Genomic DNA, 25,127 nt, shown 5'->3' on the forward strand with positions numbered 1-25,127 from the left:
GCCACGGAGATGATCCAAGGGCTGGAGCACGAGGACAGGCTGTGAGAGTTGGGGTTGTTCAGTCTGGAGAAGAGAAGGCTCCTGGGAGACCTTAGAGCAGCTTCCAGTGCTGAAAGGGGCTCCAGGAAAGCTGGGGAGGGACTCTTGATTGGGGAGGGCAGGGAGAGGGTGACGTGGAACGGTTCTCATCCGAGAGGGGGAAATTGAGATGAGATTTTAAGGAGAAATGTTTTGCTGTGAGGGTGTTGAGGCCCTGGCCCAGGTTGTCCAGAGCAGTGGTGGCTGCCCCATCCCTGGAGGTGTTGAAGGCCAGGTTGGATGGGGCTTGGAGCGACCTGATTTAATGGGAGGTGTTTAGAACTTGGTGGGCTTTGAGATCCCTTCCAACCCAAATCATCCTATCATTCTATGATAACTGTACGTTCTTAATCTTAAGCAGTACAGGATGAGTCCACCCTGTTGCTATCATCTTGAAAACCAAGAAAGGAAAGGAAAAGCTCATTTTCTTGTTCCATGCTTCCAGGCCACACTCTTAGTGCAAAAGTACCTGGTTTGCCAGCAAGGTGATCCCTGAAGAGGGCGTGCTGCTGACAAAGCAAGGGAAGATACCACCACTTAGACCAGAGCATGCTTTCTCTCACTTGAAAGGAAAGGAAAGATGCTTTGCCTTCGGTAGCCTTCTAAGAATAAGTTGTTTCACTCTTTTCTAGATTACAGTATACGGTTCCCAATACACCTGCGGGGAATTTTGTGGATGCTAATGTGGACCCTGGGTGGCAGGTTACAACGGGGAAGGCAGGCTATGCGTGCTAAATTCCCTCTCCTTTACACCCCTTAGAGAGTTCTCCATTTCTGCATTAATCTGAGGATTATTTGAGAGGCCTGAACCACACTTGAGATCTCATCTTTTACCTCCTTCGTAAATAATAGTAAAAAATCACATTTCTGTAGCATCTTCCTCTTCCAGGACGCTTGACCTGACTCGTGTCACGTGCTGTGCCCTGCAGACGCTGTTCCTAGTTCCGTTTGCAGGAAAAGGCTGTTCTTCCACTGGTTTTGCCACCAGTGAAATGGGTGGGTACAAACCTTCATTCCTGCCTCCTGCTCAGTTTAGGACAGCGGTCTTGCCGTGATCAGCCAGGCTAAAGCATCTAGAGGGTCATGGAAATTCAAAAGCATCTGAATTTCACCGTGCCTTTTGCTAATGTCAAATATTCATAGGAACTGACTTCCCAGGACAAAGGAACTGTCAGATGAATGCTGATGCTGCATTAATGATAGGGTACATTGACCCACCCCGGTGTGTCATCACTGTTGCCGAAGGAAACACAGAGGCAACCCATAATCACCTTGCCTGCATCTCTCCCGCTAACACCTAATTTAAGTATGTATTTGCCTGCTGATTGATCACAGGATTTTTTTCATGGCACCTATTATCTTGCTATCTAAATGCTTTGCAATCTCCCCATTCATTTAAGTCTTTATATGATCCTTATAATAGTGTCTGAACAGCTGGAGAAGCAGGTCTGCACGGCAAAAGCCTTTGTGGATGTCATATTCTTCCCTTCCATAGAGGACAGATGATTTCTTGTAGTAAGTCAGTAGGATCTGATCTCCAAATTCATCCCCACGGTTCTACAAAACCCAATCATAGAATGGGTTGGAAGGGACATTAAAGATCATTTAGTTCCAACCCCCTGTCGTGGGCAGGGACGCCTCCCACTGGCTCAGGCTGCCCAAGGCCCATCCAACCTGGCCTGGAACACCTCCAGGGATGGGGCAGCCACAGCTTCCCTGGGCAACCACCAGGGCCCACTTCCAGGGCCTCACCACTCTCATGGTGAGGAAATTCCTCCTTACGTCAAGTCTAAATCTGCCCCTCTCCAGTTTATACCCATTGTCCCTCGTCCTATCACTACAAGCTTTTGTAAACAGTCCGTCTTCAGCTTTCTTGTAGCCCCTTCAGGTACTGGAAGGTCACTCTAAGGTCTCCCTGGAGCCTTCTCTTTTCCAGGCTGAACAAGCCCAACTCTCTCAGCCTGTCCTCGTATGGAAGGTGCTGCAGCCCTCGGATCATCTTTGTAGCCTCTTGACCCGTTCCAACAGCTCTGTCTTCTTCCTATGTTGAGGATTCCAGAACCTAACTACATTTCTCTGCTCTAATTTGTGATGGGGAAAGGATGGGGAAATAGCATTTCATACAGACTTCGCCTGAGGTTCTTTCTCTTTACTCCTTATTTCTCTCTACCTTTATGGGCAGCTATTTGAGAAATTCAAATAGTTTTAAAGAACCAGCATGGAGAATCCACCACTGCTGCCACGCATGTAGGTACCATGCGTGGCTGTTTAGGTCTGCACTGGCTCTCCTTGCTCCTGCGAGAGAGTTCCTGCTGGGTGTTACTGAGCTGTTTTGTAGTCCCCAGCTGCATTTGTGGGTCTCCACGACTCGTTGGCATTCCACCCACACACTCACCACTGCCTGAAGTCCCGTGCTTTGCTGAGCTGCTTTTGCTGAGCCACCGCTTGGCACCCAGCGCTACATCTGTACTTCTTTTTTAACCTCTCCGGGGATGGACACTCCTCCACTGCCCTCAGCAGCCTCTGTCGGTGCTTCACCACTCTTTCAGTAAAGAAATTGTTCCTAATATCCAATCTAAACCTCCCCTGACACAACTTGAGGCCATTTCCTCTTGTTCTATCTCTTGTTACTTGCGAGAAGAGCCCAGCACGCACCTGACTTCAACTTCCTTTCCAGGAGCTGCAGAGAATGATGAAGTCTCCCCTCAGCCTCCTCTTCTTTCGGCTAAAAAGCCTGGTAAGACTTTGTTATGTTAAGCAGAGACCCTGACACTCCTGGGCGATTACACTATTATAAAGCTAAAGGACAATCGACTGCCCACAATAGTCAAGAAAGCGGTAGGTAAAACCACTAGAAGTTTTGGGTACTTCGCAGGAGCTCATCACTGACACCGATAGCTGCTTGGGAAAAGCTGCCTGCTGACATCTTCCCCATAAAGATATAAATATAGACTGGAGGTACAGAGATTCGTTGGATCTCTGTAATTCATTAAACAAATGTTGGGTTTAACAGGCGCGTATAAAGGCTGGTGCCATGGATGCGCTCAGCTGTGAAATATGCAGTGGAAGTCATTTGTTTGCAAAGGGTCTTGAAATCTGCTTCCTATTAACGTAAAATGGGTTGACTGGAGAAAAATCTCCGGGATCACATTTTTCTCTCAATTATCCCTTCTCAGTGGGATTCCTCAAGGTTTGTGCCGCGTAACTGAGATGTGTCTAAGCTGCGGGGTTTGTTTTGATCCATTAAGCTTGTATCTCGCCGCGGTGATGTAATTCCCCCACTCCAAAACACTTTATAAACATTAATGGGTTTGTTTTTACCGTCCCAAGGGATGGGCAGCACTGGGAAGGTCATCGGAACCCTTCCACCGTACAGAAATAGGGGATGAGGAAATGCTTCACTGCAGTATGGCAGGGAAAAGTAGAATGTTTTGCCTTAATTTTTAACCTGTCCATCCTTAGCTCTGTTTAATCCCATTTTAATCGCTTATATTAACCAAGCATTTCGGCTACAGCGCAGCAACACAGCCACGAGGTTTGCGATCAGAGGTTGCTCTCTACTCCAGCCAAGGAAGAAAAGAGTTGGTACTCAGTGTTTTAAGAGCGAGAAGGGGGGGGTTAAATGCAGTTATAAATACACAAATAAAAATGTGACCTTTGTAGAGGGGGAAAAAAAGCCCTGTAGACATTAGCAACTATTGTAACTTGGAGGGCAATTGCTTAGCGGAGATGTGCTACAAGAGACTATTGAACTCAGGGCACGCTGTGCTTTTGCTGGTGTTCGTTGCTGAAGTTTGCTGGTCTCCTGGCCCGGATTTTCTTGGTGTGCTTTTCTTTGCTGATGAATGGCCATGCAGATGCCTCTGGCGACATTTGGCAGGAGCCAAAGTGCCGCTGTTTGCACTGCAGCGTGCCAGGGTGTAACAGAATAGAGGCGCGGATCAAAACCTCTCCTCTTTGGTCATCTTTTTTCCAATCACAGAAGGTCCATTTTGGAGGATGTGCTGAAAGGAGCTGGTGATGTTCACTCTGTTTGGTACTGCAAACAGCTACACGGAGCAGACAAGAAAATAATGTACATATCCAGGCAGAAGGCGGGTTTTTTTTTGATGGAAGTGAAGCGCACGCAGATAAAAAGCGATCAGCAGAATTTACATAAGCCTTCAGCATCTCTGAGGTCATCATTCTGCAGGATGACACGGTGAAAGTCATTTTTATTAAATTCTGGCTGATTATTTAATTGGAAAAGAAAGGATTTAATTGAATCGAGTCAAAGGGCCGCCTTAGATTACGTTCAACCTTAACACAAAAGGCTTTCCCCATTTAACTTAACTGGTTCCTTTGCATATTGTACATATTAAACTACAAAAAGTGGTAATCTGAATAGCAAATTGAAGTGTTTGGAAAGCCTGAACAGTACCTGTGTACTACTCAGCCCTTTTTAATCTCCCACACCTTCTCGTATTCCCTTTACTGCATTCCTTAGGCTGAAAAGAGAGCAAAGAGGATGGGCAGTATTCTCAGATCTTCCTCCATCCTCATTTATGCCATCTCTATGTTCTTGGTGGATGAGAAGCTCAACATGAGCAACGATTGGGACCTTTCTGCAGCTTTGTGGGTTACCCGCAGATCTGAACCAGGGTGACGGCACACGCAGATTTGAGGTTGGGAATACATAGGGTTGTGGGATGGAGAATCAGCATCACTACAAACACTGCTTTAGATGGGAGGAGGTTGTCCTGCTCTGCTCCATGCTGGGGTGGCCCCGCTGTGAGCACTGGGTGCAGTTTTGAGTGTCACAGAATAAATAGGATCTAAAGCTACTGGAGAGTGTCCAGAGGAGGCCATGAAGTTGGTGAAGGGTTTAGAGGGGAAACTGTGTGAGGAGCAGCAGAAGTCACTTGGTCTGTTCAGCCTGGAGGAGAATGAGGGGAGACCTCATCATGGTCTGCAGCTTCCTCAAAAGAACAGGAGGAGGAGCGGGTGCTGAGCTCTTGTCTTTGACCCGAGGGAATGGCAGGAAGATGCCAGGGGAGGGTTAGGTTGGACCTTAGGAGGAGGTTCTTCCCGCAGAGGGTGGTGGAGCACTGGAACAGTTCCCAGGGAAGCAGTCACAGCCTGACGATGTTCAAGACGCATTTGGCCAACGCCCTCAGTCCCACGGTGTGAATGTTGGGGTGTCCTGAGCAGGGACAGGAGTTGGACTCGATGATTCTTGTGGGTTCCTTCCAACTCAGGACATTCTATGATCCTATGATTCTACTCTAACTGTACGCAGGCAGCAAGCCTCAGCCACCCTCACGCGGGAAGTCCCTTTGCTGCCCTGTGCTCACTTTCTATCTCAGGATCGCTGCGACATCGCACGCTCTTTCCAGGGGGAAGCTTGGAGAAATGGAATCCTGCTTTGAGAGATTGAAATCAATTTTAAATGGACCCAGCTGTTCCCTAGGAAGGACGGGAAGAGGTGGCAAAGGGGAGCAAACCTTTCAAGATATTTTCAGGAGTATCTCAAAAGGACTTAATAGGGAAGATTTTTTTTTTTTTTAAAGGTTATTAATTTACGGATGAGTCCACAGCCAGATTTAAGAATCATATTTTTTAAATAGCTCACGTGATAATGTAGAAAGTCTCTTGCACCAGTAAATTATAAGATTCCAGTGCTGCCAGCACAGCAACTCAACTACTCTATAATTAAGGTTAGATTGAGAAAGGAGCATAATTTGGACTTTGCTTCAGCAGCTGAATGTATTCTTGAAGGCTCAAATCAGTTCTAACCTGATTTTTTTATGATAAAAATAATGTGCCTACACTTTATAGCTGAGTTCCTTTCTGCCGAAGCTCACGTTTTATTCAAGTGCAATAAGTTTTGCATATACGGTACCGCAATTGCACAGTCGGGTTATCTGGTTACATACATAATTATCTCATTTGCAAGCACAGTTTGCAGCAAATACTCATGCAAATTCGGCATGAAACCGGGCATTTATCTTGATTAGAATTCAGTTTCTATATATACATAAAGAATTTTATCTCATTCAGGGAGCGCTGCGGAGATGATGAAGAAAGAATTTCAAAAATTGCATTTATTCTCCTTGTGGGTTGTTTGTCTACCTTTTAGGAATCTATTAAAGAAAAAAGTCCTTTCCACTGATATTCCAAGTGCCATGGCCCAGTGCTAGTGGTCGGGGTGCAGCGGTGCTGGAAACTCTCAGTCAAAGAGCTTAAAGGGGGGAGATTGAGATGAGGTCTTGGGAAGAATTGTTTTCCTGTGAGGTTGGGGAGGCCCAGGCTGCCCAGGGAAGTTGTGGCTGCCCCATCCCTGGAGGGGTTCCAGGCCAGGTTGGATGGAGCTTGGAGCCCCTGATCCAGTGGGAGGGGTCCCTGCCCATGGCAGGGGGTTGGAACTGGATGGGCTTTGAGGTCCCTTCCAACCCAAACCATTCCATGATTCTTTCCTGGAGCCCCTTTCAGTTCTGGAAGCTGCTCTAAGGTCTCCTTGGAGCTTTCTCTTCTCCAGGCTGAACAACCCCAACTCTCTCAGCCTGTCCTCGTAGGGGAGGTGCTCCAGCCCTCGGATCATCTTCGCAGCTCCTCGTGTTTCTCCCTTTCCTCAGGGATTGTGACTTTTCTTTAGGTTTTCTCTCCACGAGTGCCCTTCCTCGCCCACGCTGGTTCCTAACCGCTCTTTCCACACCCGCTCCCGTTTCCACAGGATCCCACGTGCTCCCACCCTGCTGCTCTGGGTACTCCTAAACCCATTTGTGAACTTTCCAAGGTGCACGTGGCTCCCATGAAACCAGGCAATGCCCGTGGCATTGGGAAGCAGGGATGTTTTGGCGAGGTGTAGCTGTCTAAATCATGGTTTCCAGAGCATCACTGTTTCATTTTGGTGAGGATGAAGCCTGCGTGTGCTGCTGCCTTGCTGAGCATCGCAGCTCTGCTGCCTTGCTGCAGCCCAGGCCCTGGCAAACACACAAGTGGATCCCTCCGAGGCACTGGGAAACAGCAGCGCTCCCTCTAGCAGTCGCCAGCGATGATATCAAATAATTCTCGATGTTTCACCCTGGGTTTGTGCCACATGAACTCTCGCATTGCTACAGCAGTGACAGCAGACAGGTTGCTCTCCCCCCCTCCCGTCTCTAAATAATGCTTCCAGAAGGGATTTTTGGAGCCTATTTTGCACACAGGTTTTGGGTATGGTCAAGCACTGGGGTGAACCTCAGCCCAATTAGCAGAAAGGCACTTAATTAGTGGGATTGTCAGTCCATGGGTACTGCAGTGCTCACTGCACCCGCACAAAACAGCCCAGGGAGGGGGTGGTTAGAAATGCAGTGCTGCAGCCCCCCCTCTGCAGCACCTGGTAACGCTGCGGATGCCTTTGCTTCTGTTCCAGCCCTGCTCGGGACCAGGGGGCAACAGGTGGGGGGCACTACCCCCAACCTTCTCCCCCTTGCACAGCCCCCTCTCCTTTGCACCCCACTTGCTAACACCCCCCCTTCCCTTTGCATGCTGCTTGCTGAGCCCCCCTAGAGCAGTCCCCTTTCCCTTTGCACCCCTTTCTCCTTTATACCCCCTCACACAGCCCCCAGCTCCCCCCCTTTGCACACCTATTTCACAGCCTCCCCTGCACAGCCCTTTCCCCATTGCACTGCCTCTCTCCTGTGCCACCCCCTCCTCGCACAGCCCTTCACCCTCCAAGCTCAGCACCCTCCTCTTTGCCCCCCTCCCCACTCAGCCCCCCTCCCCTTGTTCCCCTTTTCACCCCTATACTCAAACCCCTTCCTTTTCGCCCCCTACTTCACCCACCTCCTAGCTCAGCCCCAAAGCTCAGCCCCTTCCTGTTTGCCCCCAACTCAGCCCTCTCCTCCTTGCCCCCCAGCTCAGACTCCTTCCCCTTCACCCCCTTCCCAGCTCAGCCCCTTCCCCTTCGTCCCCGACTTTGCCCCCTCCCCTCAGCCCCCCTCCCCTTTTACCCCCACTTCACCCCCTCCCATCTCAGCGCCCCCAGCTCAGCCCCTTCCCCTTCAGTCCCCAAAGACTCTCCCATTTCAGCCCTTCCCTTTGCCCCCCCTTTGCCGCCCAGCTCAGCCCTTCCCTTGTGCCCCCAACTCAGCCTCCTCCCCTTCACCCCCCAGCTCAGCTCCTTCCTCTTCACCCACTTCACCCCCTCCCAGCTCAGCCCCTTCCCCTTCACCCCCAACTCAGTCTCTTCCCCAAAGCCCCCCTTCCCTTCCATCCCCACTTCGCCTCCTCCCAGCTCAGCCCCCTCCCCAAAGCCCCCCTCTTTGCACCCTTCACCACCCTCCCCTTCCACCCTCACTTCGTCTCTTCCCATTTCAGCCCCTCATCTCAGCCCCTTCCCCAAAGCCCCCCTTTTTGATCCCTTCCCCTTCCCCCCCCACTTCGCCCCCCCCCAAAGCCCCCCAAAGCCTCCCTTCCCTTCCATCTCCACTTCGCCCCCTCCCATCTCAGGCCCTCAAGCTCAGCCCTCTCCCCTTCTCCCCCCCATCTCAGCCCCTTGCCCAAAGCCCCCCTTTTCGCCCCCTTCCTTCCCCTTCACACCCCTTCCCTTCCATCCCCACTTCGCCCCATCTCATCCCCTTCCCTAAAGCCCCCCCTCTTCACCCCTTCCCCCTTTCCTTCCCCCCCACTTCGCCTCCTCCCATCTCAGCCCCTTCCCCAAAGCACTCCTTTTCGCCCCCTTCCCCTTCGCCCCCCTTTCCTTCCATCCCCACTTCGTCTCCTCCCATCTCAGCCCTCTCCCCTTCGCCCCCATCTCAGCCCCCCATCTCAGCCCCTTTGCCCCCATCTCAGCCCCTTTGCCACCATCTCAGTCCCCTCATCTCAGCCCCCTCCCCTTCGCCCCCATCTCAGCCCCTTTGCCCCATCTCAGCCCTCTCCCCTTCGCCCCATCTCAGCCCCTCAAGCTCAGCCCCTTCGCCCCCATCTCAGCCCCTTCGCCCCAGCTCAGCCCCTTCACCCCAGCTCAGTCCTCTCCCCTTCGCCCCTATCTCAGGCCTCTCATCTCAGCCCCCTCCTCTTGGCCACCATCTCAGCCCCTTCACCCCCATCTCAGCCCCCTCATCTCAGCCCCTTCGCCCCCATCTCAGCCCCTTCTCCTTCGCCATCTCAGCCCCCTCTTCGCCCCCATCTCAGCCCCTTCGCCCCGTCTCAGTCCACTCCCCTTCGCCACCATCTCAGCCCCCTCATCTCTGCCCCCTCCCCTTCACCCCATCTCAGCCCCCTTAACTCAGCCCTCTCCCCTTTGCCCCATCTCAGCCCCTCAAGCTCAGCCCCTTCGCCCCAGCTCAGTCCTCTCCCCTTCGCCCCTATCTCAGCCCCCTCATCTCAGCCCCCTCTCCTTCACCCCCATCTCAGCCCCTTCGCCCCCATCTGAGCCCCCTCATCTCAGCCCTCTCCCCTTCACCCCCATCTCAGCCCCTTCGCCCCCATCTGAGCCCCCTCATCTCAGCCCTCTCCCCTTCACCCCCATCTCAGCCCCTTCGCCCCCATCTCAGCCCCCTCATCTCAGCCCTCTCCCCTTCACCCCCATCTCAGCCCCTTCGCCCCCATCTCAGCCCCCTCCCCTTGGCCCCATCTCAGCCCCTCAAGCTCAGCCCCCCCTCTCTCCCCAGCCCCTCCCCTTCCCCACCCCCCGCTCTCTCCCCTCCCCCCCCCACCCCCTTGCCCGCCCCCCCCCCCCCCCTCCCCGCCTCTCCCTCTCTCACCTCTCTCCTCCTCTTCCTCCCTCCCCCAGGCCAAAATCCTGCACATGATGGACGACAACAAGCAGCTGGCTCTGCGCATCGACGGGGCGCTGCAGGCGGCGGGCCAGGAGGTGACGGCGCTGCGAGCCGAGCTGGCCGCCACCGGCCGCCGCCTGGCCGAGCTGGGCAGCGACCCGGCCATGGAGCACGGCCCGCACAGCGCGCAAGGTGGGTGCCGGGGGTGGGGGGGACACACAAGGCGATTGTGGGGGGCTGGGGGCGAGGGGGAGGCTGCCCTGCAGCCCGCAGAGCCGCCCCCGCCCATGGCCACCGGGGAGGGGTGCGGGGAGCCGCTGGTTCATCGGGAGCCGCTTGTTCAGCCGGAGCCGGTTGCACCTGGAGGGAAGCCGGTTCTAAGCCTCCGGGACCCCCCCGGCTCCACCTGCAATGAAGCCGGTTCCAATCCGCCGGGATCCCCCCCCGCCCCCCCAGCCGCCTTCTCCGCGGGTTCGGTTCCGACCCCTCGGTTCCACCCGGAGGGAACCCGGGGCTAACCCGCTGACATAAACCGGTGCTAACCTTCTGGTTCTACCAGGAGTGGAGCCGGTTCCGACCCTGCGGGATCCCCCTCCCCTCCTTTTCCCCGGTTCTACCAGGAGTGAAACCGGTTCCGACCCTCCGGGACCCCCCCCCCCCCCCCCCCCCCCCCCCCCCCCCCCCCACCTCCCCTGGTCAGTTCCAGCTCTCCTGGTTCAACCCGGCGTGAAGCCGGTTCTGACCCTCCAGGACCTCCCCCCCCACTTCTCCCGGTTCAGTTCCAGCCCTCCCGATTCTACCCGGACTGAAGCCGGTTCTAACCCTCCGGAACCGCATGGTTCTACCCGGAGTGAAGCTGGTTCTAATCCTCCGAGAACCTCCCCCCCGGTTCAGTTTCAACCCACTGGGTCCCCCCGGTTCCACCCGGAGCGAACCCGGTTCCAACCCACTGAGACCCCCTGGTTCTGCCTTGAGTGAACTCGGTTCCATCCGTCCAGGACCCCCCCCCTCTCGGTTCGATTCCAGTCCTCCGGTTCTACCTTGAGTGAAGCCGGTTTCAGCCCACTGAGACAGCGCCCGGTTCGGTTCCAAATCCCTCGGTTCCATCCGGAGGGGACCCAGTTCCAACTCGCTGAGATAAGCCGTTTCCAACCCACCAAGACCCCCCAGTTCTATGCGGAGTGAAGCTGGTTCCAACCCTCTGGGACCCCCTGCTTCCACCTGGAGTGAACCTGGTTCCAACCCATCTGACCCCCGCCTCAGACTCCCGGTTCGTCTCACCAAGACCCCCTGGTTCCAACCCAGAGTGAACCCGGTTCCAACCCATGATAAGCCGGTTCCAACCTAACAATAACCCCCAGGTTCTACCGGGAGTGAACCCAGTTGTGATCCTCTGGGACCTCCCTCCCCCCAGTTCAGTTCCAGCCTGCCGGGACCCCCAGGTTCCACCCAGAGTGAACTCAGTTCCAACCCATCTCGCCCCCTCCCTCCGACACTGGTTTGACTCAGCAAGACCCTCGGTTTCAATCCAGAGTGAACCTGGTTCGACCTGCTGAAACCTCACGATTCCACCCAGAGTGAACCCTCCGGACCCCTGGCTTGAACCTGGAGTGAACCTGGTTCAACCCACTGAGGGCCCCCCCCCCCCCGGTTTCAATCAGGATTGAAACCAGTTCCAATCCTCTGGGGCCTCCCAGAACCCCGGGTTCAAACCCAGAGTGAACCTGTTTTGACCTGCCGAGACCACCCCATTCCACTCAAAGTGAACCCGGTTTGACCCACCAAGACACTCCAGTTTGGTTCCATCCAACCGGTTCCACCTGCCCTGTGCAGATCCCCCATTTGGTTTTCCAGCCACCTCCTAATTCCCGGCTGCTGCTTCGGTTCATGTCAGGATCCATCCTCCACTGCATCCTTAGCATCCTCTGACCACTGAGGCTTCCCCCCCTACCCCCACATCCCCACCTCACAGAGGGTCGTCCCCCCCAGCCCCAATCCATTCTCAGTCCATGGGGAGATCCCCCCTCATCCATCCCCAGCCCATGGAGGGATCATTCCCCCTCTTCTCAGCCCACGGAGGGATCCCCCCATCTCTCCTTCCCATTGAGCAATTCCCTCTCTCCATCCCCACCCCACAGAGGGATTTTCACCCCCCAGCTCCCTCTCCTCCCTGGCACCTCCAGCTTTCTTCCCGGCACCCCAGCTCCCATAACCGGTTCCATAATTCTTTAGGGAAGCAGCTGTGTTCCAGCTGTGATTCCAGTGTTCCTGCCCCGCTGCCTGCAGCCCTGGGGCTTGTCCCATCCCATCATGGGGTGGGGGTCCTGGCAGAGCTCGCTGCCTTGCTCAGCTGCTGGCATCGCATTACTATCCCAAGGCTAGCACAGACCCTACGCCATCCATCCATCCCCCTCCCGCCATCCTTGCACCCCTAAAAAGTTGTCCCAGACCTTGGAGCAGTGCGATGGAGAGGGGAGAACGGGATACAGGGGGAGTGGGAGCTGATGGATGCTTTTGGCTTTGCCTGAAGGTTAATAAATGGGGTCTGAGTTGTTTCTGCAGGCTCTCCTCTGGCTGAGATTCACTGCTTTCTGCTGATCAAAGTGCGCTCCCATCACAGTTACTTTAGAAAGATGTCAATACAAAAAAATATATATGTATTTTTACCAAATAATTGCAGGCTTGCATGACAGTCCCCCCCTAGAGCAGCCTGGGTGTCAGATGAGAAACAGTGCAATCCCTCCCCTTTCCCGACGACTGAACTGGATTTACACCTGCATGATAAAACGTCGGTAGCAATTATTTACTCGTTACTTATTTACTGCGAGCATCTCTTGGCATGGCGATTAGGCATTATTTAACTGTCGTGTTTTGGTTAAGCTGGAGCTTTTTAAAGGTAGCGGAGCTCGTGGTGGGCACCGCTGCTCCCGGCACGCTGCTGTTGCACCGCCACTGTTTTGTTGGTCTTGGTATTAAAGCAAATTGATGTTGAGTGATTAATTTGTGGATTTGTTTCCATCCAGCGTGTTGTATTTTGCTGTTTGGGTAAACGGGGGTGTGGTGTGTGGATTCCACTTAATCCATCACGGGTGGAATCGTTGTAGAGCTGTGGGAATGCGGGAAGTAAAGTTCTGTGTGCGGTTGGGTATTTTCAGGACTGATGTGGAGAGGTGCCGGTTGGTGTGATCTGACCCGGACCCTGCCGTGCGGTGCATCCAGGCTAGTGGGGCGCTTCCTTGTATAAAAATTTGCTGAAAGGATAGAAGGAGGATGCCTTCATCTTTGGGATCAGGAATGCAGCTGGTGACACGCTGTAGAGGGCATCGACGTGAGTGTGGAAGTGCAGCCTTGTGGCTAGAGAAGTGGGTAAAGCCCTTCGGCTGCTCGGACCCACACCTATCTCTGCAGGTATACTGTGCTTTGGTTCTTCTGAGGGTCAGGGTTTCTATTTTGTTTCCTTTAGAGCAGTGATGGGAAAACTCCTCTTTGGGTTCCTTTGCTGTTGGTGTGCTGTAATGGTGCTGAAGAAACATGCTCTGTTTCCCGAAGCGTGTGTGTTTCTGCTTAATAAGTATAACTACGCATGCTTTGGAGTTGGGGGTCCCTGTGACTGGTAGGGAAGAGTGGTCGCTGTTTGAGTGTGAGAGTGGTACCTTCAGCAGCTCTGGGAGGGGTCACTCCATCTTCACTCTCTTTAAGCCAGCAAATTTGTCTCTGCCTGACGGTGTCTTGGAACTAGGAGGGAGGATGCTTCCCTAACGGGGTGTTACTCTGCGTGGCCTTGTAGCTGTAGATGCATTTTTTTTTTTATCTCTAAGAGGCTATTATTTAAAGTGTTATACATTTAGCCGTGTAGCACTGCTGTTGTAGCAAAAGCCAATCAGTTAAGTGTAAAATTGCATCTGAAGCGCGTTGCGTTTCTCGCCCTTATTGAGGAGAAGGGGGAGAGTACTTGGTTTCCTCAAAACCCACTGATTAGATTGACTCTCTGTTTTGGTTTTCCTCCTTAAGTTTTGTGTTATTGTTTGTACTCTGCCACAAATGCTCTCCTCCATCACTCTTTGTTTGTATAGGCAGCTCCAAAATATCTGTAGTGAGCCTTATGCTTTCCCTCAAGGATTTTGAGATGATATTCAGAAGGACGAGGTGAAAACAAGTTTCTCTGACTGGCTCTGTTGTCATGTCTCTTACAATGTAGGAGAGCTGCCAAACTGTTTGGTTTAGGCAGATACATTAAAGGCAGGCGGGAGGCTGGTGGGTTGGGTGGGCAACCAGTTTTGTGATGTGGCTGATGGGTGTGTGGTGGGGATCTGCTTTGGTCCTGGCTGAGACGCACATGGCAGAATCATAGAATGGTTTGGGTTGGAAGGAACCTTAAAGATCCTCCAGTTCCATCAGGTCCCTTTTCTTGTGCTGGAGAGGAGCTCAGGGGTTTCATCACTGCAGGTGGTGGGTGCACCAGGTCAGTCCCAAGTTACATCAAAGGAGGTAAATGTGTGCCTCTGTGCTCAGTAATTAATACTGAGGTTATAAAATCTGTTATTCATATAATTATGGCATGGCTTGAGACAGCTCGAGGTGATAACTCTGCCCCTTTTGCGCACATTGAGATTTTGCTATGATGTGCTGGGTTTGTATTGTCGAGGTGGGCTTCGAGGACCTATTTTACAGAATTCAAAACAAAACAGGAAGAATTCAGCAAAGAGTGAGAGCGGAACCCGGGGAGGGGGGTGGCAGGGTGTAGGTAGGCAGGAGTGAAACTTGTGTATTGTTACAGTCCTGTCCTCTGAGAGAGTTGTTCTAGTTCAGCCTGGAGAAGAGAAGGCTCCAGGGAGACCTTAGAGCAGCTTCCAGTACTGGAAGAGGCTCCAGGAAAGCTGGGGAGGGGCTCTGGATCAGGGAGTGCAGAGAGAGGATGGGGGGGAACGGTTTTAAGCTGAAAGAGAGGAGGTTTAGATGAGATCTTGGGAAGAAATGTTTTTTTGTGAGGGTGGGGAGGCCCTGGCCCAGGTTGCCCAGAGCAGTGGTGGCTGCCCCATCCCTGGAGGCGTTCAAGGCCAGGTTGGATGGGGCTTGGAGCAACCTGATGCAGTGGGAGGTGTCCCTGCCCATGGCAGGGGGTTGGAACTGGATGGGCTTTGAGGTCCCTTCCATCCCAAACCATTCTATGATTCATGTTGAGTGTTAATCATTCCAGCCTCTCAGTCCTGACAGTCAATTTTGAACGGCGAGTTTGCTGGCAGAAGTATTTTGGCTGCAGCCTCTGTGTAAACCTGGATGCTGATCAGGATGGAGATCAATACTTCATGTCCTCGGCTCTTAGCACAGCAATTACAGGCAGCTCTCGGGAACATCAGTGGAGCTGTGTGTCAGCACCCGCGTGTTTGAATACTGGTTTGAATTAATATTGGTTGAATTAATTGCGTGCAAAAGGCGTGCCTGTGGTCTGGGTCAGGGTGCGCTGGCAGGGAGGGATGCTGGTGACGATGGAGATGCAGGTCAGCAGGCAGAGCATCGCAGCAAGTGCTGGTGTAGTTCAGCGTTTGGCGTGGCCCTCATTTATGCTGGGTGCACCTTTGGGCTTTTGGCTTGGTGCCTTTGCTAAATCTACATCTGTATTTTCAGTAGGTTTTACATGAAAAGCAATAACTGTGGGGAGATCCAAAGTTGGGGTGCAAAAACTTGCCATCCTGAGTCAGGTGGTTGGTCTGTTTAGCCTCATGTTTTTACTTTAGTCTTAAATGGAAAATATTAAATGGAAAACACTCAATTGGTAAAGTGCTTGAAGATGTAAAGCGCAATCAATAGCTAAGTGTTATTATTAATACCTCACTCAGCATTTGGCTTGTCTTGCTTCCTATTCCAGAGTGTCAGTGACACGGGGTGGTTACTGTGTCCCAGCTCACATTGTGTCTTGTTGGGCTGAGATGATGGGGATGGTGGTGTTTGCACAGACACTGCCAAAATTCAGCTGGGAAGTGAGCAGGAGCTGCACCCTGCTCCTGGAATAAAGGCTTTCTCCTTCTTGCTGTGCAGTGATCTTGGGCATATGCAGCATAAAAAAAGATTTCAGTCGTGTCTTGGTGATGCCAAAGGGCCAGAAGGACCTTTATGCTCATGACAGCCTAAAATGGAGTTTTCTCTTTTTCTCTTTGATCGCTGTACACTTCCAGAGCTTTAATGCAAAGACTTTGACTTTTGCCCAGGAGGCAATCAGTTACCTCTGTGCTCTGTGCTGTTGCTATTTTGCGAGTAATCATCTCAGGCTGTTGAAAATGTACCATTTTCATCTTTGCAGAAATCTTCCCTGCTATTTGTTCTTCCAGAGCTTGAGAGCTGATACCGTAAAGGAACCTGAGGAATGTGGCTATGTCAGTCCAGTCGTGCACTACGCTTATCGCAAGATCAAGGGCTTGCTGTTCTATTACTCTTTCTAACAATTTCCTCCTTTATTTACCTCTGTCCTGCACTGTTCTTGGGGTGAGGGAGCGATTAGTTCCACGCTCTGAAACAATTGTGTGCACTGGGACGTAAATTTGTGCACAGTAATAAGTCAGTGGTTGATTTAGACACAAGGAAATGCATGTGGATGGACTAAAGGTCCCTATTACATCTCAGTAATAAGTGATAACAATTAGGATGAGAAAATAGTCTGAAGTTGCAGCAGGGAGGTTCAGATTGGAAATTAGGAAAAATTTCTTTGAAGAATGGTGAAGCACTGGCAGAGGATGCTCAGGGCAGTGGTTGAGTCTCCATCCTTGGAGGGGTTAAAAAAGCATGTAGAGGTGATACCTAGGGACATGGTTAACTAGGCACGGTGGTGTTGGTCTGATAGTTGGACTTGATGGGCTTGGAGATCTTTTCCAACCTTAACAATTCTATGATTAGTCTTGGAAGATGTTAATTTAAAATACCCTTTATGGAGTTTTCCTATTCAAAAGCCTGGTTAACATAATATTTAGATTATCATTCCTTTAAGTCCAGGGGAGTTATAGTGGAGCTCCTGAGGATGAGTGAGCTCAAGTAAACTCTGAAGTCAAAGGATTTAAGCCAGAGTTTCTGACTCCTGGTTTGTAGCTTAGCTTTGAAGACATCTGGTGTGAGACTTGCAGATGGGGACAGGGAGGTATGAATAGGTCCTGCTCTTAAACTTGGGAAAGATGAAGGGTGGGTTTGTCTGTTGGCTTTGGGCTAACCTAGCCCCCACCGATGATTGTTTGGGAATCCTCCAAAAGGACAGTCTTTCCTCCCGTTATTTATTCTTCTTTGCTCCAGCAGCATGAGTAGACTCTGTGTTCTCTGGCACCGGGGCCAGGTGATGCAGAAAAACCTGCGTCCTTAATATGAAACTCTGAGGTGCCGAAGGAGGAGGCTTTGGAGCTGGGGGGCTCATTGCCCAACCTTTGAGGGCAAGCCTTGAGTGATGCCTGCTCTTCTCCTTGCCCCAAACAGAGCTGAAGTACCTCGCTATAAATTGGGCACTAAACTTCAGCGCTAGCACAATATATAGCAATGCTGCCGTCTCCAGCTTATTAAAATTCAATTCTCATAATTTCTTGTTGACAGTGAAGCATGAGATAAGAGCTCTTGGTACTGACGCAGCAGCTTGCAGAACCGGTGTGCCCGTGGCATGGTGTGCAGAGCCAGGCTGTGGTTACCTCTGCATGTGAAAACCTGGGGAACTGGCCGACCGGAGGCCTCGTATTTCAGGCTACATCCTCATCCATGGGAGACTGATGGCTCAGGGAGCTGCTCCCTGCTGGTGCCGGCTTTGCAATCTACTCCTGCTTTCTCTCATTGTGCAATTCTCATAGAATCATAGATTCATTAAGGTTGGAAAAGACCTCTCAGCTCATTCAGTCAAACCATCAGCCCAACACCCCTGTGCCTGCTACACCATGTCCCAAAGTGCCACATCTGTGTGGTTTTTTGAACCCCTTCAGAGGTGGAGACTCCACCACTGCCCTCGGCAGCCTCTTCCAATGCTTGACAACCTTCACAGTGAAGAAATTTTCCCTAATATCCAGTCTAAACCTCCCCTGCTGCAACTCAAGGTGATTTCCTCTTGTCCTATCTCTTCTTCCTTGGGAGAAGAGCCCAGTACCCACCCCCCTTCAAACTCCTTTCCAGGAGCTGAAGAGAGTGATGAGGTCTCCCCTCAGCCTCCTCTTCTCCAGGCTAAACGTCCCCAGGTCCCTCAGCTGCTCCTTATAAGGCTTGTTCTCCGGACTCTTCCCCAGCTTCATTGTCCCCCTCTAGATGTGCTCCAGCCCTTCAGTATCTCCCTTGTGCTGAGGGGCCCCAAATTTTCCTTGACTCTTTGTGACAGGGGCTTTCAGATATTGAAATGGGTTTTGTGGAGGCAACAGGTCTGGAGCCCTCAAGCTAGACAAACAGATATCTGGATGTTCAGAGAGGTATTCTATGTTAGTAGGAGGTCAGATGTGTCTGGCTTTTTTTGAAGAAGCAGGTCTGGGCTGTCCCACCAGAAGAGACATTGAATAACCGCTTTCGAAAGCATTGGCCAAAGTTTTTCACGGTCAGCTTGTTTGCAGAGGAGAGGAAAGGTTTTCCTCATGCCCTTCTGGGGTAATTGGAGGCTTGGGGATGCCAGAGTGGGGGTTTGGGGTTACCTCCCCTGGGGTAAGAGGCTGAGACTGAGTGATGGTGATGGGCTGTGGACCAAAGGGACCTAAAATAACAGGCTTTGTGGGAGAACAATGCGTCGCCGGGTAAGAACAACTTTGCAGAGGTATTGATTATGATTGAATGTGACACTGGCTGGAGGCGACAGCTCCCAGGGTCATCCTGATACCCCAGTGCCCTCAGCCCAGCCCTGACTGCGTGGCTTCAGTAACCTGATAAATTGCTTATTTCTCTAATCTTGTTAGTCCTCTCCTTCCCCAGATCCCTGCAAGGAGCTGCCGGGATGGGGACAGAGCTGACCCAATGCGATGCTGGCTGGCAGCTCCCAGCTCCAGTTTCGGTTGGTGTGAGTGGTTTTTGGGACAGGTTTCTGCTTTTGGCAGTGCCTGGTGAAGTGTCTGTGTCTGAAAATTGCTAAATTGCAAAAACCTCTGCTTTTGAGTGCAGCAGATGAGCTGCAGCAGAGAGCTGGCTCTGCCTGGAGTACCTGATGAGAAAGGCTTTTGTCATTGTGATATCCAACACCTGTGTGGTGTGAGAGCTGCAGCAGGCAGGGCTGTATTTGCCCTGAGAAACAGAAAAAGCTCTCAAGTTTTGCTTTTCAGCTGTGTGGTCAACTGTGGGTTTTTAAGTACATGCAGCGCCACGGCTAGAGTTTGCTTTCGGATTACTTGGGTGATGGGAAAGGATGGAAAAGATGAAAGGGAGCACGGTGTGGTAAAAGCATCGTGGATCTCCTGCGGGCACCCAGGAGACCCAGTGCTTGGGAGAGGATCAATCTCATCATTGTAGAAGGAAGAGGGTCTGAGTGATGCTGTGCTGCAGCGTGGTCCAGAGCTGGGCTGTATCCCGGTCTTGGAGAATCGCCTGTGTGTCTCGTTGCTTCTGCAAACTTCTTTTCTGAGCATCTCATCTGTGGGCATCAATAAATCCATAATCCCTTCTCGGCCCTTACAGACTGGTTCTGCCTCGCATCTTTTCATGCCACTTTTCCCTCTAAATTAAAATTTCACAGGTTTTACAGGCTGCATCTGGAGCTGAACCTTTGAGGTTATCTGACAGGGAGCTGGCGTGTCACAGCCTTTTCTGCTGCCGTCCCCGGGGACGCACTCCTCTCCCGTACGATCTCTGCTTTATTGTCTTGCTTTGGTGAGTGGCATCTTCAGGAGAATCCCAAACCTCTCCATCACCTCCTCTCTTGTGAGAGCATTCGCCCTCCCTCCCTAGGGAGTTAAATCTCCTTTCTGCAGAAAACAGCATGCACCGGGGCGAAATAGTATTGGTGTGAATACATGTGATATGTGGGATGTAAAGAAAGCAAGTGAGCACAATGCCGTGCTGATGCCTATCTTCACCTTTTTCTGTGCCTCCTTTTTGCAACAGCAATCAAATTCGCGGAGCTGACATAGCTGTGGTGTGGTGGTTTTCACAGAGAAGATGAAACGGAGTTTATGCCTCTGCACCAGCAGATCGAGGCCATTGGCAGCGTTTGGGGTTTGTGACTGAGCGCCTTTCTGAGACTTCAGTCTTGATTTATTTGCCTTTTAATTCTTATAAAAATGTGGGATTTGCAGAAGTGATCATGGTTTTCTGATAGTACCGTGCGCTACCAAGTATGTTAACTCAGCAACCAAATCCCTTGGCCGCCTTACAGAGGGAGGGTTTTCCAGTAGTTGAGTGCATCCGAGTGTACACATCGTTTACGCATGGAGATGATGATGGGTGAGGGCTGTCAGCGCACTCACATGCTTCTGCTCCAGACCCTGATTATTAAATGAACTGTCCTTCATCCTCCCGTAGGAATTATCTTGGAAAAGGAGCATAGGTTTACCTTTGGCCTTCACTGAGTGGCTGAACGGGAGCCCTGCACTGGGTCAGCGCAGTATTCATGCAGCAGGCTGATCACCTGATGGAACAGCTTCCCTTGCTCCCTTTTAACGGAAGAATTCCAGCACAGGAAGGAATTTGAAGCTGTTGGAGCGAGTCTTAAGGAGCCCATGGAGATGATACGAGGGCTGGAGCACCTCTACGAGGACAGGCTGAGAGAGTTGGAGTTGTTCAGCCTGGAGAAGAGAAGGCTTCAGGGAGACCTTAGAGCAGCTTCCAGTGCTGAAAGGGGCTCCAGGAAAGCTGAGGAGGGGCTCTTGATCAGGCAGTACAGGGACAGGATGAGGGGAATGGCTTTAAGCAGAAAGAGGGGAGACTGAGATGAGATCTTAGGAAGAAATGTTTTTTTGTGAGGGTAGGGAGGCCCTGGCCCAGGTTGCCCAGAGCAGTGGTGGCTGCCCCATCCCTGGAGGGGTTCAAGGCCAGGTTGGATGGGGCTTGGAGCCCCTGATCTACTGGGAGGTGTCCCTGCCTGTGGCAGGGGGTGGAACTGGATGAGCTTTGAGATCTCTTCCAACCTGAACAGTTCTATATTTCTAAAATATTCCCTCTTTGAGTGTTCAGTGTTGTTGTTTTTTTCTAGCCTTAAATGCACCCAATTATTTGCTTTTATCTTTGTCAATTATTTCATTGTCTGCTTGGACATAACCTATAATTTTATTCACTTGCAGATACTTAACATTAATTCCTTTCATTTTTATATGCCTTATAATGTATCTGAAGTTGTTAAATGGTTTTGCCGAAATTTGTCATTATTTCTTCTCCTGCCAAAGTTATGGCTCAGGCAGGAGAGGGGGAACCACTTGAGATAGAGATGCGGCGTGCTCCTTGCCGCATTTACATGGTGTAATTGAATCTGCAAGGATTGGTTTTGTCATCCTTGGAAGCGGAGCTCGTTTTAAAATTGCACAGGATTTTGTTCAAATGAGCTTCAGTTTCCTGCAGGGTCTCTGTGGTGGAGACAGGTTCAAAACTGACAGTTTGGGGTGAGAGGGCTGAATAGAGAAGTTACTGAATTGCCATGAAAAACAACAGGAGGTGTTGGGGTTGAAGCTGTCCAGCTCCTGTGGAAAAGCCATCAAACCAGAAAGCTCTTAGTGGCATGGGCTTGAGACACTGTCGAAGGGCCATCTGTCTCGCGTGAAGGCTGGATTTAATGCCAGGAAAGCGTATTTTAAGCTGGAATCATAGAATGGTTTAAGTTGGAAATTACCTTGAAGACCATCCAGTTCCACCCCCTGCCATGGGCAGGAACACCTCGCACTGGATCAGGGGCTCCAAGCCCCATCCAGCCTGGCCTTGAAACCCTCCAGGGATGGAGCAGCCACCACTGCTCTGGGCAACCTGGGCCAGGGCCTCCCCACCCTCACAGGAAAACATTTCTCCCTAAGGTCTCATCTCAATCTTGCTTCTTTCAGCTTAAATCCAGATGCTGCTGGGTTTATTAATTGCAAGAAACCCAAGGAGTTGCTGATCTTTGACTTCAGCGTGGAGTCTTGCAAAGTCCTGGCGTCCTGATGCTTTTGTACATAGACTCTTTTGGTCTGTGTTGGAGCTGCTGGGAGAGGTGGCAGTGGGGATGAGACTGGGAACAGAAGGAGCTTGAGTGCCTCTCTGCTGACTGGTCCTGAGCATCTTCTCCAGGAGATGTCCCTTGCCTGGTGCCCAGTACAGTCCGCCCTAGTTTAGGAGGTGCTGAATGAGAAGTCGTTAGGAGGAGAGAAAGGGGTTAATGGGGTGTGCTGCAATCAGGAGTTATGAGCTGCCACCTTGCCCTCCTTGCCTGTGTTCTCATGCCTGTGTCGCTCTGTGGCTTTGGTCCAGCTCTGGAGTTTGAGCTCCCTGAAGCTGCTTGCTAGCTGCTGAAGTTCTGCTGGAGTTGGGAAGGATCTGCAGTGGCTGTTGTCGCCGGGGCAAGGAGTGTGGTTCCCAGGCAGGTCACGGACAGCTGGGGTTGCAGCACCGAATACAATTTATGGTTACTTTCAGGCAGAGCAGAGCTTCAGAAAGCACTTTGCATTTCCACCACCTTTGCAGAGAACCTTTTTATGTGCTCTTCCTCCTTGGCCGTGCATCATTTCCAGGGCATTTTGGTAAATGATCTAATTTAACACATTTTCTTCATCCTTCTTAGCAGTGTGGTTCCTGAGTGCATTTGTTAGGGACCAGTTTGATTTGGGGCATAATTCCTCTGATGGGCCCACGTGCTCTGCAGTGGCAGAATGTCTTTGATTCAGCTTTGTACTAATGGAAAGCTCTTTCCTAAAGAGGCTTGAATACCTTGTAGCTTCAAGATTCTTTTCTTTGTCATTTAAATGGAACCGTATTTTCTTGGGCTGAGGTTTATTTGATGCCATTGTGGTTTGTGGACTGTAGAGCTCCCGGGGTTGGACGGTTGTGCATCCGTAGCCGCTGGAAACAGCCCGATGCTCAGTCAGGATATATAGAATCATAGAATTACCAGGTTGGAAAAGACCTCTTGGATCATTGAGTCAAGCCATTCCTATCAGCCTCTAAACCACGTACCTGAGAGTATGGTTTTGAGTACTTTATATTTGTTTTACTTTGGGCTGGGGGGAAGCACGGATAAAAAAAGCCATGAGAACTGTGGCCATTAATTAGTCCAGCAATAACATGGTAATGACCACCCTGCAGGATTAAATACCCATATGCAGATAACGCATTAACTCCACTTGTTGGCAGCATTAAAGGATCCAGATGATCCAGGATGAGCAGAGCTGGCCGGCGTGCCAGTGACAGCCTGTCGATACGGTGGTGTCAGCACACCCACCTCTGACCTCAGCATGAAGTTTAGTCGAACCTAGCTTTGCACAGTCACGTTTTCCAGTAGATGTCAATATTGTGCAGGGAGAATGCAAATAAATCCTTCTGGGTGAGAAACCCTTTGTGGATGCCCTCGGGAGCAGTGTTTGGGTATTGATCTGCAGGGTTGCAGCCTATTCCAATGCTTTTGTTAATGTGCTGATATCAAATCATAGAGTAGTTTGGGTTGGGAAGGACCTTAAAGCCCATCCTTTTCCACCCCCTGCCATGGGCAGGGAGACTTCCCACTGGATCAGGGGCTCCAAGCTCCATCCAACCTGGCCTGGAACCCCTCCAGGGATGGGGCAGCCACCACTGCTCTGGGCACCCTGGGCCAGGGCCTCCCCACCCTCACAAAACAACATTTCTCCCTAAGATCTCATCTCAATCTCCCCTCTTTCAGCTTGAAAACATTCCCTCTCATCCTGTCCCTGCACCCCCTCATCAGGAGCCCCTCTCCAGCTTTCCTTTCAGTACTGGAAGCTGCTCTATGGTCTCCCTGGAGTCTTCTCTTCCCCAGGCTGAGCCCCAGCTCTCCTAGCATGTTCTCAGATGGGAGATGCTCCAGCTCAGATCATCTTTGGGCCTGTACTTGGTTCTTGAACACATGGGATTTGGTGCCACTGCTATGGTCCTTTTCCCTTAATTTTGAAGACTCGTTTCCATGCCTTGGTGCCATCCTTATGCCAGGAGATGGTTACCAGCTCTTTGAGAACGTGGGTGACCTGATCCAGTTCTTTGCCACAGCTCTTGCCAAGCTCCTCGAGCCGAAAGCTCCGGTGAGCTATTTTGGCACACCTGCTTGGTTGCAGGGATGTTCCCCTTGGTCAGGAGATGCATAAGGGGCTTTGGCTGTTGGGTTGGTTGATGTCTGCTGCAGGAGCTTATCTGCAGTGTCGTCTTAGCCTGGGTGCTTGAAGTCACCCAGATACCTTCAAAAACGCTGATGTTGGATCCTCCAGCATATTCCAAGCTGGAAGTGCTGAGCTTTTGGCTTCTCTTGGAGAAGGAAAATTATCTGAGCCTTGAAGACTTGTGATTTATGCCAGTTCCTTTTAGTTGCAGCTGTACATAAAGACTCCAATTTGGGGGGTATTTTGCTTAACTGCAGTTTTTGTGAGGTAGCTCTCATTTGCTAATTCATTTTTATTCGTTACTGCCGATGCAATTACAAGCTGATTTTGCAGCAGCGTTTTCCATCTTTCCTGAACTTGAATCAGCAAATGTGTTGATCTCTTTGTGACAATCTGGTGGAGAGAAGGGAAGTGGAAAAATTGTAGTGATGCTGTGAAAATAATTTATATTTATATCAGTGGCCAAAGACTCTTATCAAACCGAGAATCTTGAGTAAGAAGGGCGAGTTGGGTTTTACTGGCTACAAGTGGATGGCATGAATGGACACCATGCCAGAGATAACAGATTATTAAACACACTCTGGCTCCTCTGGGCTATGTTTTCAGTGCATCTTGAATTTCTTTAAGTCTGTGTATACAGTTCACAGGGTAATACCATTAATTAGACCAATTAATATAAAAGGTATAACTCTCTACAGTATATTAGGTTTATCCCTGATTAGCAGAGCTGCTCTGATTTCATCGCAAATCTGTATCTATGTTGTTAGGAGAGCAGTATTAAGTTGGTAATTAACATCGTCAGAAAGTTTTTGTTACTTGTTCTGTTGAATATGAGTGAAAAATGGTAAGGAAAATAAACCAGCAGAGAATGCTGATTATTGGATAAAAGCAAAAATATTTTCCTTTATTCCAGTCTGTTCTGGGGCAACCTTAGAGCAGCTTCCAGAACTGAAAGGGGCTCCAGGAAAGCTGAGGAGGGGCTCTTGATTAGAGGGTGCAGGGATGGGACAAGGGGTGATGTTTTTAAGCTGAAAGAGATGAGATTGAGATGAGATCTTAGGGAGAAATGTTGTTTTGTGAGGGTGGGGAGGCCCTG

General features: G+C 51.0%; 1 protein-coding gene across 1 annotated transcript in view; it reads left to right on the forward strand.

Annotated features, from left to right (window-relative positions):
* The window catches only part of KAZN (kazrin, periplakin interacting protein), a 265,945-nt gene that overhangs the window by 146,045 nt on the left and 94,773 nt on the right, over positions 1 to 25,127 (forward strand). Inside the window, exon 3 of the mRNA XM_054085750.1 lies at positions 9,836 to 10,013. Within this exon, the coding sequence (XP_053941725.1) occupies positions 9,836 to 10,013 (178 nt within the window). The remainder of the gene's footprint in view (positions 1 to 9,835; positions 10,014 to 25,127) is intronic.

The sequence above is a fragment of the Cuculus canorus genome, chromosome 21 (genome assembly GCF_017976375.1).
Source record: "Cuculus canorus isolate bCucCan1 chromosome 21, bCucCan1.pri, whole genome shotgun sequence".
NCBI lineage: Eukaryota > Metazoa > Chordata > Aves > Cuculiformes > Cuculidae > Cuculus > Cuculus canorus.